General features: G+C 36.5%; 1 protein-coding gene across 1 annotated transcript in view; it reads right to left on the minus strand.

Annotated features, from left to right (window-relative positions):
• Positions 1 to 1,345: 1,345 nt before the first annotated feature.
• CPNE3 (copine 3) overlaps positions 1,346 to 15,644 on the minus strand; it is a 37,284-nt gene continuing 22,985 nt past the window's right edge. The window contains exons 8-16 of the mRNA XM_037504415.2: positions 13,159 to 13,257; positions 12,342 to 12,428; positions 11,575 to 11,634; positions 10,965 to 11,098; positions 10,272 to 10,326; positions 10,140 to 10,191; positions 8,673 to 8,806; positions 6,544 to 6,780; positions 1,346 to 5,013 (exon numbers count right to left, since the gene is read on the minus strand). Coding sequence (XP_037360312.1) covers positions 4,903 to 5,013; positions 6,544 to 6,780; positions 8,673 to 8,806; positions 10,140 to 10,191; positions 10,272 to 10,326; positions 10,965 to 11,098; positions 11,575 to 11,634; positions 12,342 to 12,428; positions 13,159 to 13,257 — 969 coding nt within the window. The 3' untranslated portion in view covers positions 1,346 to 4,902. The remainder of the gene's footprint in view (positions 5,014 to 6,543; positions 6,781 to 8,672; positions 8,807 to 10,139; positions 10,192 to 10,271; positions 10,327 to 10,964; positions 11,099 to 11,574; positions 11,635 to 12,341; positions 12,429 to 13,158; positions 13,258 to 15,644) is intronic.

Raw genomic sequence — 15,644 nt, forward strand, 5'->3', positions numbered from 1 at the left:
TTTTCTGTAATTTGTTTCTATTATTTTCCTATGAAGAACTTTAAAAATCTTAGATATCTTAATCATTATACTGTTCTAGAATTTATTACATCTAATCAGACCAAAGATATTTGAAATTGATGTTTTACGTACCTTCCTCTACACTGTAGTAAAATTTGATGTTTTATTCTATGAGTTTTTATGGTTGGCTGTATTTTTTCTACTATAATTTTTGTGACTAGAAGTGATGGTGCAAAGGTCAAATAAATGTGCATCATTAAGCAATACAACTTGACATTTCAAGATAGTAACTCCCTTGGATGAAGAAAAGAAAGTACACATGAAAGGTCACAGACCCTCCCGGGTTCCCTTTGCATCTCTAGTTATCCCTGCCCACTGCACACAATAATTCTCCTACAAATTTATGAGGATTCTCTCTGCTGAGAATCCTAAGTAATCCAGAATTCAGCACACAGTGCATGCTAAGGATTATTAAGTGGACCCGTAATGCAGTTTCTTGAATCTAGCTTTAAATAAATCAAGCTCTATTGTTTATATCATAATCTGAAACATGAAAGAAAGTGAACTGAGTTTCCTACGCCAAGCCTCCATTTACAAAAGTCAAAACAAGAACCAGTACAGGATAACATCACAATATGGCAGAGTCCAAGGCAAAAGATACTGCATTGTTATGGTTTTCTTCCTTTCTTTTGTTTTCATAAACAACAGAAGTTTCTCATTTCAGAAGCTGGAAGGTCAAGACTGGTGTCCCACATAGTATTCCAAAAGTGAAGATCATGGACTAACCTGATAAAATTAGCATTTACCTAATCCAATTACCTTTATCCTAAGTCTGAAATCCCCTTCATGTCCCAAAAGCCTCCCCAGGATGCAAACCACACAGAGCCCTCAACCTCACCTCTCCACAATTCCAGCACTTTCCCCCTTTACTTTAGGTCCCAGAAAACTTAAAATTTCTTTCTATTCCTAAAACAATTCGACTCCGTCTTTGTTGTTTACCTGACATTTTCATAAATGCCTTTCACCTTTATCCCCCTAACTTTTAGGTCTTAGTTTAAGTGGCATATTCTCTGGTTATTGCTCCTCTCCTCCTCCATGGGTTAGGTCTCCTCCCATTATTTATTAAATCACACACAGCTCTCTATAATTACTCATTTACTTTCTCTCTTCCCCAGTCCATTTTTTCCAGGGAGGAAACAACCATCTCTCTCCAGCTCGACACCATAACCCCAAGGTCTTACCAAATTACTACAACATAACAGAACATAAAATTTTACAACATAAAATTAAATTTTAATTTAATTTTACAACATAAAATTAAATTTTTTTTTTAATTTAGGTGGATATATTCTACTGTTTAGCACAACTGATAAAATGTTAGCACCATATTTTTCAGACCAGCCTCATTATAAACTTAAAGTTTTTCCCTTACTGCATCCAGGAAGTACCTTGAATATATTTGATATCTTTAAAATAAATATCATAAAATAATAAAGTCCTCTGAGACGGTTTGATATGGGAAAATATGGAATACAGCCCACCCAAAATACTACATTCATTTTTATTTCTAACATTCTTGTTGGTTTTGATTAATTTAGAGAAAGAATGAAAATGAAAACAAAGCACTACTGTATTGCATCAAGAAATAATTTTATCCAAAGGGAATTCAAATGGAAGATATTGAACAGCGGTTTACATAGTAGTAACATATAAACTAATTATCAAGTATGACATCTATAAAAGCACAAGAGTCTCTTATAATCTTAACCAAACTTGTGGTTGGTTTTTTTTTTTTTTCCAAAAATTTTTTTAGATTTATTTATTTATTTATACAAGCACTGGGTACAGTCAGAAGTGCGGGAGGGTGAGAGAATTCACCAGAGCCAGAACGGGGAGCAGAACAGGCAGACTGATGAAGAAGTACACTGCTGAGGGGAGCAGCGGGCGTGGCAGGAGAGGTCTGCGCCATGTGGGACCCTCGCTGGCAGCCAGAGATTGAACCAACGCTGCAGAGGCTGCGGGCAGCTTTGCAGCCCAACGCTCAAATGCTGCGCCACCAGGGGAGGCCCCAAACTTGTGGTTTAATTTTCATGTTACTTCTACATATTTTACCTCACACATAAAGGCTAGAAGAGATTTTATTGAAGTTGGCTCTTCATAAAATGTACATAACCAAAAAGGCCAATTATGTCAAAATACAGTATAAATAGCATGAGGCCTTGAATTTACTCTGGAAAGGCCTAAGGCACTACCAAAGTGAACAATTATAAATCCCTGATCTGACTTAAAATTTTTATGATATTAAAATTTCAATTCTAACCATTATGATGTGACCGTGCTAGTTGGTTCATCATTTTCTCAGGACAGATACATGTGAGAAATATTTCTCCCCAATATTTGTTTGTAATATATCTGATATTTGTTTGTCACTGTCACGCCAATATTTGTTTGTAATATATCTGATACTAATATGTGAAAGTCAACTGGATTATTTTTTTCAGACCATTTTAAGAACTAATGGCACTTGACTGGATAGTGACACAATAGGGACCAAGACAATATTAATATAAAGCAATATTATATCGGCATGCAATGAGGTAAAGTGTCAAAACTCTAAGAACTTTATAAAATGGTATTTTAAAAATTATTAATGCTTTTATTCAAAACTGCAGGAAGGTACCAATTATCCTAATGTAGTAGAATCATAGTTCTTATAAATAATAGCATAGATTTATGAAACTATCCAAGAATGAAGAGTATAAAACAATTTTGCAAAGAGAACAATTCTGGTAAAAAAACAATATAAAATCATGAAGACCAATCAAGTCAATGGTGATGACAGAAGTACTGTTATTTGGCCAATGAAAACAACGAATGCTTCTGACCAGTGCTTCCCAGTCCCTGTGCAGGTAACTCAGGTGCTGGAAGAACAGGCGACCCTACACAGGAGGCAGGAGGAGGACCTGCATGTGGGACTCTGAACCTGCCCTCACTTCAAACAGAAAAGCTCCACCCTATATATCTTACTATACATTGAGAACATGTGCAAATCATTTTATTAAAGACTTTGCATATTTAAGAAAGAAAATTCTGAAAACCATGGCAGCACATATATACTGATTCAAGTACATAAGGGGGAAACTGAAATTAGGACATATGAGAAACAAAGAATTAAAGAATGATCTGTTTTCTTCTCACCTGATGTCAAAATGGCTTGTTGCCTGAAGAGAGTAATGGATTACTTTACTAGTTAGGTAGTTGGGGATTAACAGCACATGTCCAGAGACAAGTAAGCTCAGTGGGAAGGTGATAACTGCTCACCTGGGTTAGCTAGACAACCAGGACAGCAAGCAGCCTCCCTCTGAACTTGACCTTGGTAATGACTGTTTCTGAGAAGCAAAAGCTGATATGGCCAAGAGCTTACTTCCTTCAGGCATTTCAGAGAAAAAGAGACATGGGCTGTGGCACAAGTTTTCATGTCAACAAGGCACTGTGTGCATCCACTTAAGGATACGTGAGAATTATGCAATTTTTAGTGCTAAATTATTAAAGATGATTGACCGATATATGGATATGTACAGTACTTTGTACACAGGTCCTCAATAAATGTTACTGAATGTACTTAGAAAATGTAATGCTTGCTAAGTAATATATTCTAAAAGGCAAAACTTAGGGGGGAAATTCTACTTTTAAAAAAAAAGCCTGTCCAATTTACTCTATCCTAATGTAGCAACTGGATTTTTTTTTTTAACTGCAAGTTTTCTGCTGAATACAATACATTCTGGACTTAGGAAATAGCAGATTATCAAAATGTGATTTTGATTAATAACTGGTATCATGAAGTTAGAAATCGGACTAAAAAAGTTATTCTAAGAAAAGGAAAAAATGTTTAAATGAATCTATACAAATGTACAAATCAATGTATGGGATCTTGGCAAGGAAAGCATAAAAACTATCTTTTTTTAGTATGTAAACTCGTTAGTTAGAAGGAAATGGAATTCTGACTTCTCCTTTTATATTTTGGTCCTCCTTATTTTCCTAGACAAAGCAGACATAACCATGTTAACAAACTCTAATTAAAATAATCTGATAATGTTGGATCTAGTGTAACCTATCATCTGTGCAGATAGAGAATCCTGAGTGTCACATATAGTCAATGAAAACATTGAACCCAACCATGTTTATTGTATTCCACGATGAAAACAAAAGATTAGAAAGGCAAATAAAATGGCTTGCTCTCATAAGATTCTCTTTACTCACTGATTGTACATTTTAAGAATTGGGTATGTACCTTTCCTTCTGGAAGGAAAGTAATTCAGTACTTTTCCTTAAGTATTATGCAAATGCAGGCTACTTTGTAAACTGTGCAGTGTCTCTCTAAACTGCAGCAAAATTTAGGTAGTTTTATCCCATGGAAAAGCACTTAATACAGTTATAGGAACAAATATCATCTAACTTAAGAAGGTCTCGTAATCAGATGTAGGCATAGCTTATAAAAAAACATAGAGCCTATAGCAAACAAAGTAAAGCATCCTGCAAATTGCATCATTCCAACAATTTTACATTCTTTCTACTGACAAACATTCAGAAACAGCCTGAAAATAAACAACCACCAAAAAAATGACTTCTTTCACACTAGCTACTAAGATAAATAGCCTCACTTCAATTAATATAAATCATCAGCATCACTGAATTATTTGGGCAAAGGTTAACTCAGAACTTTCCTCTAAAAAGTATATAAAAAGAATACTTTAGATACAATCCATTAAAGAACCAGGTTTACATCATAAATGTTGGGGTAAAAAGTACAATTTAAATGACAGACCCCTGATTTGGGTCGAGAGATGAATGTATTGCTCCACACAGCACAGAAGAACAACGCTTGCGGCAGCCACTGCTCCTTTATTTTGTAGCTGGGTTCTTGGGAGGAAGGAGTTTGTATGCATTGAAGTAGCCCACCACCTGCTGGGGAATCTCTGCCAAGACACACTGAGCAAGTGCTTCTTTTGGAGACTTGGGAAAACAAAATCAACATATTATTATTAGCAAATTTTACTGGCATTTTGATAAGAAACTAAGAATACCACTCTACTCAGTAAAAAGTAGTAATTCCCAATCCCTAGGCTCATGCCTTATCTTTGGAATAGCTCATGAAAGATGGAATAGGTTAAATAACCAGTGTTACTTAGCTTAATTTATCCCCCTAACATTTAGGTGCCAGAATTTTGGCACCTTTTTTGGTGCCAGAATTTTGGCATTAGATGATTTTTTTCGTGTTGTTCCTTAACTTCTAAATGGAGGTCATACACTTAGTATTTTTCTATGACTTTTTATTTGAAACAATTATAGATTCACAGAAAGTTGCAGAAATAGGTACCATGAACCTTTCACCCAGTTTTCTCCAAATGTAATACCTCATAATTATAGTACATCAAAACCAGGAAACTGACATGAGTACAGTTCACAGATCTTATTCAGATCTCACTGGAGAGAGTGTGTGTGTGTGTGTGTGTGTGTGTATTTCAGGGTAGATTTGTATAACCACCACCATCAAGATGCACAATTGTTTTATCACTACAAAAAGGCTTAACATTACCACATTTTAATCACACCTTCCAAACATCCATTCAAACATTGCTGGTGGGAATGTAAAATGGTATAACCCCTGGAAAACTTTGACAATTACCTTAGTAATTATATAGACAACAATCATATGACCCAGCAACTGTACCTTTGGGTATTTATCCCAGAGAAATTAGAAACTTAATACAAAAACCTGAACACACATGTTTATAGCCACTTTCTGTGTAATAAACAACTGGAAACAACTGAACACATCCTTCAGTGGGTAAATGATTAATCACATAGGTATGTATATTTAAACCACTACACATTAGTAAGCAATAAAAAAGAACACATGCAACAGAAAATTGTGCTGAATGAGAAAAACCAATCCTAAGGTAATATACTGTATAAACAGTATAATTCAATTTATGTAATTCTTAAAATGACAAAATTATAGAACTGGAGAAGAGATTAGTGGTCACCAGGGATTAAGGAAGGGATGAAGGGGGAGGGAGGTGGGATCGCTATAAAAAAGCAACATGAGGGGCCCTGAGGTGATAGGCCTTGATTGTTTCAGTGTCAACTTCCTGGTGTGATTCTTACTATAGTTTTCCAAGATGTTATTACTGTTGGAGAAAACTGGGTAAAACCATATCCTGAGATTTTCGTCCAATTTACTTCCAGTCTGGTAAATCCATCACATACTTGTATGGAGCTTTTCTGTTGCTCCATGGTAGAGATAAAACAGGTTTTAATTAGTTGACAACTGCACTATCTTTTAACAATTGATTATCTAGATTATAAGAAGCACAGAAGTATACAACCTGAAGCCAAACTGCCAATTCTAATCAGCACTCAAATGGAAAATTTATGCCTTCTCCAATGCTGGACACCTACTCAATTACTTGTCTGTGTATTGGCAAATGCCTGTGTTCAAACACCTAGTGAACACAAAGAATAGGGAGTGGTGGTACTCACGTTCTGGAATTGTCTGAACGGCACAAACTGGACGATATCTCTGATGGCTACCTCGCCTGAGGGGGAACGAAGACTTCCACCATCCCCATCCAGAAACTCCATGGCACTAAAGTCAGCGCCTCCCACTCCAACTATGATAATGGACATAGGGAGCTTGGCGGCATTAACTATGGCTTGTCTGGTCTCATCAAGGTCTGTGATCACACCATCAGTAATGATTAAGAGCACAAAATATTGCTGTCAAAAAAGAAAATTATGGTTGAGCTGAGCAGTTGAGCTCTCAAATAAAAGCAATGATTAATGACACCCCTAGTTTAATGACTCATTTAGTCTTTTTCTTTCTCATTTTCCTTGTCAGTTTCTACCCAGGATACCATTTTCATAAAATATGCCAGTGTTCTGATTACAAGGAAATTTACAGATACAAAAACTGCAGGTTCATTAACAGTGCAACATACCAAAAAAAAAAACAGGGTTGGCATAAACACATGAAAGCAAGATATTTAAATGTCAAAGTTTAAGCTTTCAGTAAGCACAGGAATAAACACTCATTTTGCTAAGTATTAAATATGCCAAAGTATTGATCAAGAAAGTAAGCGGCAACTCCATTCTTTAAAAATAAAATATGAGGCCTCCCTGGTGGCGCAAGGGGTTAAGCACTGCACTATGAAGCAATCTGCAGCTTCTGCAGCACGAGTTCGATCCCCGGCCAGCCAGGGAGCAATTCACATGGCGTAGCAGACCTCTCCTGACTCACCTACTGCTCCCCTCAGCAGTGTACTTTGGTCAATCTGCCTGTTCTGCCTCTCTGCCCTCTCTGCCTCGGTGAATCCTTTCACCTCCGGCATCTCTGGCCTGTACCTCAGCTCTTGTATGAATAAAAAAATAAATCTTTAAAAATAAATAAATTAAATATAGAAGTAGAACTGTTTACCTAAATAAAATACACATTTCGGAAAATGGATATGTTTTAAAGGGGGGGGGGGCTCTCAGTTCTGTCATCTGATAAGCCTTATTAGAGAGTGGTAAAAATGTTAGAGTTGTGTCTACATCTTTTGAGTGGTTTAGGCTACAATAGGAATAAGCTTTATAATAGTACTAACATTGCTGAGTGTTAACCCTAACCAAGGCACTGTGCTCTTTATTTGAATCATCTCATTTTACCCTTTCAATAACTATATGAGGTAGATAACCCGACTGAAGCTGGTAGCCAAGATCCAGTAGGTAATGATTACAGCAATTTTGCACCAGCAACTGAAATGCTAAGTTCCTCAAGCCTTAATTTAAGTCTACTTTAAAGAGGTAAGGGGTAGGGGCCTCCCCGGTGGCGCAGCGGTTGAGTGCTGGGTTGCGAAGCTGCCCGCGGCCTCTGCGGCGCAGGTTCGATCCCTGGCTGCTCCCCGGCCACCAGAGGAGGGTCCCACATGGCGCGCAGACCCCTCCTGCCGCCCGCTGCTCCCCTCAGCAGTGTACTTCGGTCCCTCTGCCTGCTCTGCTCCCCGCTCTGGCTCTGGTGAATTCTCTCACCCTCCCGCGCTTCTGACTGTACACAGTGCATGTATAAACAAAAACAAAACAAACAAACAAATAAATAAATAAAAACATGCCTCTATAAAAAAATAAATAAAATTAAAAAAAAAAGAGGTAAGGGGTAGCCTTTTTTGTTTTATTTTATTTTTGGTAGAACCTATCTAAGAAAATTAATTCAAAAGACAGAGAAAAAACTCTTGACTGTAACGGTTGTTCGTTGTTGTCTTGTTTTTTTTATTATTATTAATGGGCAGACGGACCAAAATTCACTGCCGAGAGGAGCAGCGGATGAGTCAGGAGAGGTCTGCCACGCCATGTGGGTTTCTCCCTGGGCAGCTGGGAATCAAACCCGCACTGCAGAGGCTGCGGACACCTTCACAGTGCGGCGCTCAACCCACTGCACCACCAGGGAGGCCTTTTCTTATTTTTTTGATGATCACTAATTTAGCAACAACAAACGTTACTCCCAAACCAAGGATGACTGTATCATTGCTTCATGCATTGTCTTTATATCTCAAAAGACACAATAAATAGGAAAATGGCACCAGGAACAACTAACAGTCCACATTCTTCTCATCCCCTGGTAATAGAGCACTTACAGAAGCTCTCTGTTGTTGTGTGGCTGCAGCAGCAAACCTAGCCACATGATTTATGATTGGAGAAAAGTTAGTTGGGCCATAAAGTTTTATCTGTGGCAGGCAAGCCCGATATGCCTCTATAATGCCTTGTATTCCTACACAAAAAGAAAAGCAGTATTAAAAACTTTCAACCACAAATTTAATTGTTTAATATTCACCATTCACCATGTTGGTTAACTTAATTATATATGTATAATTAAAATAATTATATATAGTATATATAATTAAAATATATATAAACATTTAGTGTTTTAAATAGTCAAAAATTTAATTAGGATTTCCTTCTAATATTAGTCCCTCTGAGGTATATACATTACAAAACTCCATAGCTATATTCCCTCATAAACACCTATAATTCTACCTTCCCCCAGTAGAAGGCATTTGTTTTCATCTTTGTCCATGTGTTCATTAGTCTACAGTCAGACTGTTATATTGCTTATCTCTGATGTACTTTGGGAAGGAGACACTAATGGAAAACATGGGAAAGGCACTGCATTATACAACTGATGATAAGAGGTAAAAGAAACAAATAAAATGGAAAAACCTTTGCATATATGACCAGAGGGTATACAAAAATACTAGGTGGCTGAGAGGAGACTGAAGAAGGAAGGAGCAGGATGGAGAGCCAGAAGGAGACCTGGAGGAGGCACATGGAGCCGAGAGACATGTGAAGAAACTGCGCTTGCCTTGTGGTCGTGGACTGGTTGACACAGATGTGGGTGAGAGACCCGTGGGGAGGTGACAATGGTGGTTTTTTTCTTGATTTTGCTTTTTTCCTTCCAGACTTGTCTGGTTGTTTCTGATCCCTTTCTGTGGGTCCCCACTGGAAAATGCTTCAGACTTGTGGCAGGTTTTGGGGCTTTGCTGTGGGCCAATCCCATTTGGATGGACTTTTACCCACGAGGGGACGGGTAACTTTGGGTGCTTGATTTAGAAACTATATTCTTTGCCTTTCCTGTATTATTTCCTAATTGCATTAAAATTCCTTCCCATTAAAAAAAAAAAACTAGGTGGCTTACGCCTAATGTTAATTCTAGTCAAGGTTAAACCCTTGACTAGTTTCTAAAGAACTGTAGGATGCATTACTCATTTTTGTTGAAGAGTTTTTAAATCAAATTATATATGAAATTAATGATTATTTGTACTGATCTACTCCTAGAATTAATAAGTCTTTTGTTCTAATAAGCCTGTTAAAGTAGAAAAGTTCCCTGTAATCGTCATCATACAGTGATTTGCACCAGGATTAGCATTACCACGTTAACCAACTTGGTACAATTCTTCTACTTCATTCAACAGAAAGTTAAATAAATCACAAAAAGGAACCTGAGAGAGGGAATCTGAGTAGTTTTAAATCATAAGAGAAAAACAAATACAAAAAGACTTGTGAGGCTTTCAGCTTAAAATTTTATGTTTATTTTTTAAACTTACCATTACAGAAGGGATTAGATGGATTAAAGTTCATTGGAAATTCATGTGAAACCTGTCAGAAATGAAAGGGGGACTGATGAGACCCATTTTGCTTTTCTAGGAGGCAAAATTTTAAATGATATTTCCTGTTACCTGCCACTGAGGAGGTATCTGAGCTCCAAAACCAAAAGCTGGAAACATCTTATCACTAAAAAGAAAATTTGAAAAAAAAGCAAAAGATCACTTTTTCAAAATAGAGCTTTGTCTTTATTCACAATAAATATGAGCTTATTTCTTAAAAAATTCAGGATCTTATATTATGAACACAAAACAAAGATAACAAATACTAACCCAGAGAGAACCAATGTTAACATTTGGCTACTATAATTCTAAGTATTTTCCTGCACATTGAGGGAAGAAAAAAAATAACTCATTTATATGTACATATATATATATATATTCATGTTTATAACAATCTTTTCTACTTAAATACTGCAAATCATTTCACTGAGTAATTATGTAAATAAACCCATAATGGCCTTTTAAAAACCTAAGTTTTCCATTTGTTTACAAAAAACTCATGTGACAGCAAAACCTGAGCTCAACTGATAGGAGGTTATTTATAGCCTTTATTTATGCCACTTATAGTCATGCAATTGGCCACAGAAACATGATATAAATGCCACATTTAAAAATACCATGTTCCTGTAGCCAAATGGATGAGTATTTGGGTTCAGCAGTTTAGGGAAAAGGGTTTATGAACTGAATATATAACATAAAGTGAAGAGCTGCTAAGTATTCCAAAGTATAAACATTCTCCCCCAACTGAGATTTATTCATACTCACGAGTCATAATCTTGAATGACTAGTCCCACAGACCAGATAGCAGTCAAATACTCATTAACACCATTGGGGCTGATGAAATGAAGGGAGTCGGGAGACCTTGGGTCGCCATTGGAGCCAGTGAAATCCACTCCCACCTGCCGGATAATAATTGCAGCCCTTACTAAGGTAAGAAAGACAGAACACCTTTGCTTGATGTCCAGGAACAAGACTTCAGGAGAGGAACACAAACAGTCCAACAGTGATCCGAGAGCATGAAATAACCTGATGTTCCTACTTTCTAGATGCCTTAAATCATGAATCACTACTCTCATGGCTTTAGACATAAGATTTTTTTTTTGGTATATTTGATTAATACTTTTTATTATTTAATAATGAGGATAATCACTCATTTGTACATGTCTGCTTTCTGCCTGAAGAAACAGATTTCTCAACAAAGCTAAAAGCTTCATGGTAAACCTAAAGAGGTTGTCTGAGAAGATCATACATACTAAACAGACTGTGTAAATTTCATCACAAGGTCAGATTTGTAGTAAATAAAGGATACTGCAAAATAAAGGGGAAAAAGGCAATATGTTACAGCCTACTGTGAAAAACTCAGTATATTACTTACAGTGAAATTCAGCTGACATCCTCCCATGATATAGTCAAGAAATGTGCATTCCACTGTAATCTAAAACCAAATGGCAAACTCTTAAAATGAAAGTTCTTCTATTAAACAAGATAAACAAAGAACGCTTTGGCACATATTTTAACAGTTGGTAAGCTGAGAAGAACACGATATAAACACATGGTAACCCGTCCTGCATTTGAGTTTAAGATACCCTTGTCCCTAGAAGTTAGGTATCTGTAAGATTTACCTCAAGATGAGGTTATCAATGGTAATATTAGGATATTAATGGCCAAAGATGAAATAGTTGTTTTAAATTTTCAAAAACTGGTAATGTGTCTAACATGTTAAGAGCCTGAACAAACTATCAAAACATTTTAAAAATAGAAATAAAGAAGCTTGATTGTTCTATGAAATCTTTTGGATTTTCCCCTCCACTTACAATATTTCATCCTGGAATTATGACCAGGAGAGATGCACTGGGTCAGGTCTTTACACTACTGTGCTAGGAAAATAGAATGACTCATATTTCCTGGGATAATGAAAAACTTTAATATTCTTTGTATTTTATTAAAAAGTTGTCAAATCCTGAGAGCTAAGTTACTTCAGGGATTTCTTTTACCCTTTCCTAGTCTTCTTTTTCCTAAAGCTGCCCAGAAGCTCATATAATTTTTCAACAGCCTAAAATTCTAATGTTTATCTAATACAGACCACATTGATAGAACTCAAAATGTGATTCTATTATACTACAGTGGTGAAGAGCTACTGACCTCACACTGTTTCACACTGATAACACCTGAATTCTTATAGCTTTTCTTCTTTTGTCTCTTTTTTTCATTTATGCATTCATATTCAACCTGTAGAGATAAAATGTTAATTATTACTAATAGCATAAAAAATGCCAATGATTTTAAGTAAATGACTTTCTGTCTTGGAATCAAACCACTTGCTGATATAGACCAGTTCTAAACTACAACTCTGAAACAACTGCTTACTTATTAAGTATGTGAAATATTTATTAGTGAAATTTCCAAAAGGCACTCCTGATGGTGCAAGGGGTTAAGCACAGCACTATGAAGCTATCTGCAGGACTACAGCAGAAGTTCGATCCCGGCCGGCCAGGGAGCTACCCACATGGCTCAGCAAACATCTCTTGTCTTGCCCGCTGCTCCCCTCAGCAGTGTATTTCACTCAGTCTGCCTGTTCTGTTCCCCACTCTGTCTCTGGTGAATCCTCTCACAGTCCCCCACCCCCTCGCCCCCCGCACCTCTGGTCTGTAACCTAGTTCTTGTATGCATAAAAAAATAAATCTTAAAAAAAACACCATAGATGGTTCAATCAAGCCATCTAATGTTGCCTAAAATCAAAAGAACTCAAACTTCAAAATATAAATATATATTCATATCTAAAGTATGAATTCTGTATCAACTGATTAGTAAACAAATACAATGCACAGATTTCAGAACATTATGTAATAGAGTAAAATCATGGCAAACTGCTTGCTATTGCTATACCAAATTAAAAAATGAAATAACAAACACATGACCAAACTACAAAGTATATGTAAATGGCAAAGATGCAACTTACAGGTGAGCTTCTTGAGGCCGCTTTCAGTTTTGTCATGGTGGTTTGAAATGTTCCAATGAGATCATGTGACCCATCACTGTCATAATCATAACACTCTACCTAAAATTAGCATAATAAAAATATGTGAAAATCAACAAAATTTTCGGGCCTCCCTGGTGGCGCAAGGGGTTAAGACGCAACCTATGAAGCTGTCCACAGCCACTGCAGCACGAGTTCGACTCCCCGGCCAGCCAGGGAGCCACCCACATGGCGCAGCAGACCTCTCCTGACTCGCCCACTGCTGCCCTCAGCAGTGTACTTTGGTCAGTCTGCCTGTTCTGTTCCCCCCTCTGTCTCTGGTGAATCCTCTCACCCCCCGCATTTCTGGCCTGTACCACAGCTCTTGTATGCATAAATAAATAAATCGTTAAAAAAAAATAAAAATTTTCTTTAAAAGGGCTGTAATAAATGGGACTAACACAAAGTTAGCTTAGCTCCCGGTGGTGTAGGAATCACAGGAAGATGAAAGATACAAACACTGTTTAAATTTCACATAATTAAACTCCAGTTCCTCTATCAGCCCCTTCATAAATGCTGATAAAATTAAAATGGAATTACACCTTCTCACCTGTTTCCTTTCCTTGTTATTACTATGCAATGGTTAAGAGTCATTAATTATCTTAAGAATAAAGGAACTCAGTATCACAGGCAAATAAAAATGGTATAGTTGAATTCTATATGATTTAGAATTATGGAAAACGTATTTCATTATGTACATCTGGAGAGGCTAAACTTAGGAATTAGATATGATGAAGTCAGATTTGATCAATTTGAGGAGCAGAATTCTTACAGTTGAAAGGGAAATTCCAGAAAGAGTACCCAAGAGGAAAGGCTATTCCTATACTAGAACATTGTTATTCTATTTCCACATAAGGCAGGGTTAGTTCTAGTTCTAGGCTCTCATTATATGCTCACCTTTTGTGAAAGCAGACCAGAGAGCTGTGAATATTTGTTTTGCATATTGCTTTGTGTCAGATTGACCGGGGTTGCCAAAGAGTCAAAATTCACAAGGATTCCTAAATATTCATTGCAATGAGAAAATTAAAGTAGTGTCAACGAATAGCAAGCAAAAATGCTCAGTCATCACTGAATAACCAGTATTTTTACAGTCCTTTATAATTTCAAAACAGATTATTTCCCTTCTGTAAGTGTGTATTATTATGTACACTGTGTACAATAGCTACTTAAGCTTGAGCGGTAGGCCCAGGAATTTAATAGCTCTAGAAGATGATAGGTTTTGTGTAGTACCCAGTATAAGTAAAGTTGTGCAGAGACACTTTTGAATCCTTCTAGAGCCTATGGTTTAAAATAAAAGTGTGTAACTGTGAAGCTATTTGCATTTATTCTACGCCAATCTTTCATCTTGCTATTATCCTTTATGAAGTTTTATAGACTGCCAAGTGATTTATATATGTTCACCTGGCAGAGTGAGTTATTTTCTTCTTAGTTCTATGAGGAGTGAATTAAGTGCTTATCAAAACAAGAAGTCTTTCTATTCCTTACTTAGATTTTCATTATTATTAAGACTAAAAATCAATGAAAACAAACAAGACTGCAATTTTAACTAACAGTAAGGGTTTCTATTTGTTGCAAGCATTTCAGTCATTGACCAATTCTGACAGACTGCTGCCCTACTTATTTGATATTTAACTTTTAAAACAAAAGTCCTCTATCTTACTCTTCATGTTAGTATCAGGGAAAAAAAATAGATTAGAGATCTTATTTTTTTCCAAAGGAAGTAAAAATTAAGGTAACATCAAAAATATCCTTAATATTTTAATAATTTCACTTTTTAATGACAAAAAACAGAACTATAAAGTTTAGATATGCACTCAGGAAACTGCTATTCATTCATTCATTCACTGATTTATTCATTCATTTTTCCCTTCTGCTTCTTCTATGCTATTACAAACACGCTGTTCCTCTAATCATCTGGAAAAACCTGAGATTTATGTCTATGGAAACTGCAGGAGAGAACAGGAAGTGAGCCACTGAGTTAGAAGCAGGGAATCTTTAGGTGAGTTTTGTGCCAGTGATATTTATGAAGCTGCTCTTGGGAGAGGTTTCTCTTGTCCAAATCAGACACTTGGGACCACTTTCTAACTTCCCTTTGGGTTAGGCAATTCCTCAGTCCTCTAGAAGCTCCACAAACAAGTAAGTACCTCCTTTGAGTACAGACATCCTCCCACATAACCCAATCTGAGCTTAAATCCATTCTGCACCTGGAATAAGGGAAACTAATTTATTGCTAAGACAAGATCAAGTTTTAACAAGGCAACATTTTAAAAGTTTATGAAGAACTAAAATGTTCATATGTTTATATTGTCGGAAACTTCGGGAAGTATAAAAATATATTTAAACTGTAATGTCTGATAACTCACAATAAGGCTCATATAGGCAAAGCTCACTGTTGCCCTATTGAAAGAAAATGTCTGGTGTTAAAGAAA

Source organism: Talpa occidentalis, unplaced genomic scaffold, assembly GCF_014898055.3.
Source record: "Talpa occidentalis isolate TD23 unplaced genomic scaffold, MPIMG_talOcc4v2.1, whole genome shotgun sequence".
NCBI lineage: Eukaryota > Metazoa > Chordata > Mammalia > Eulipotyphla > Talpidae > Talpa > Talpa occidentalis.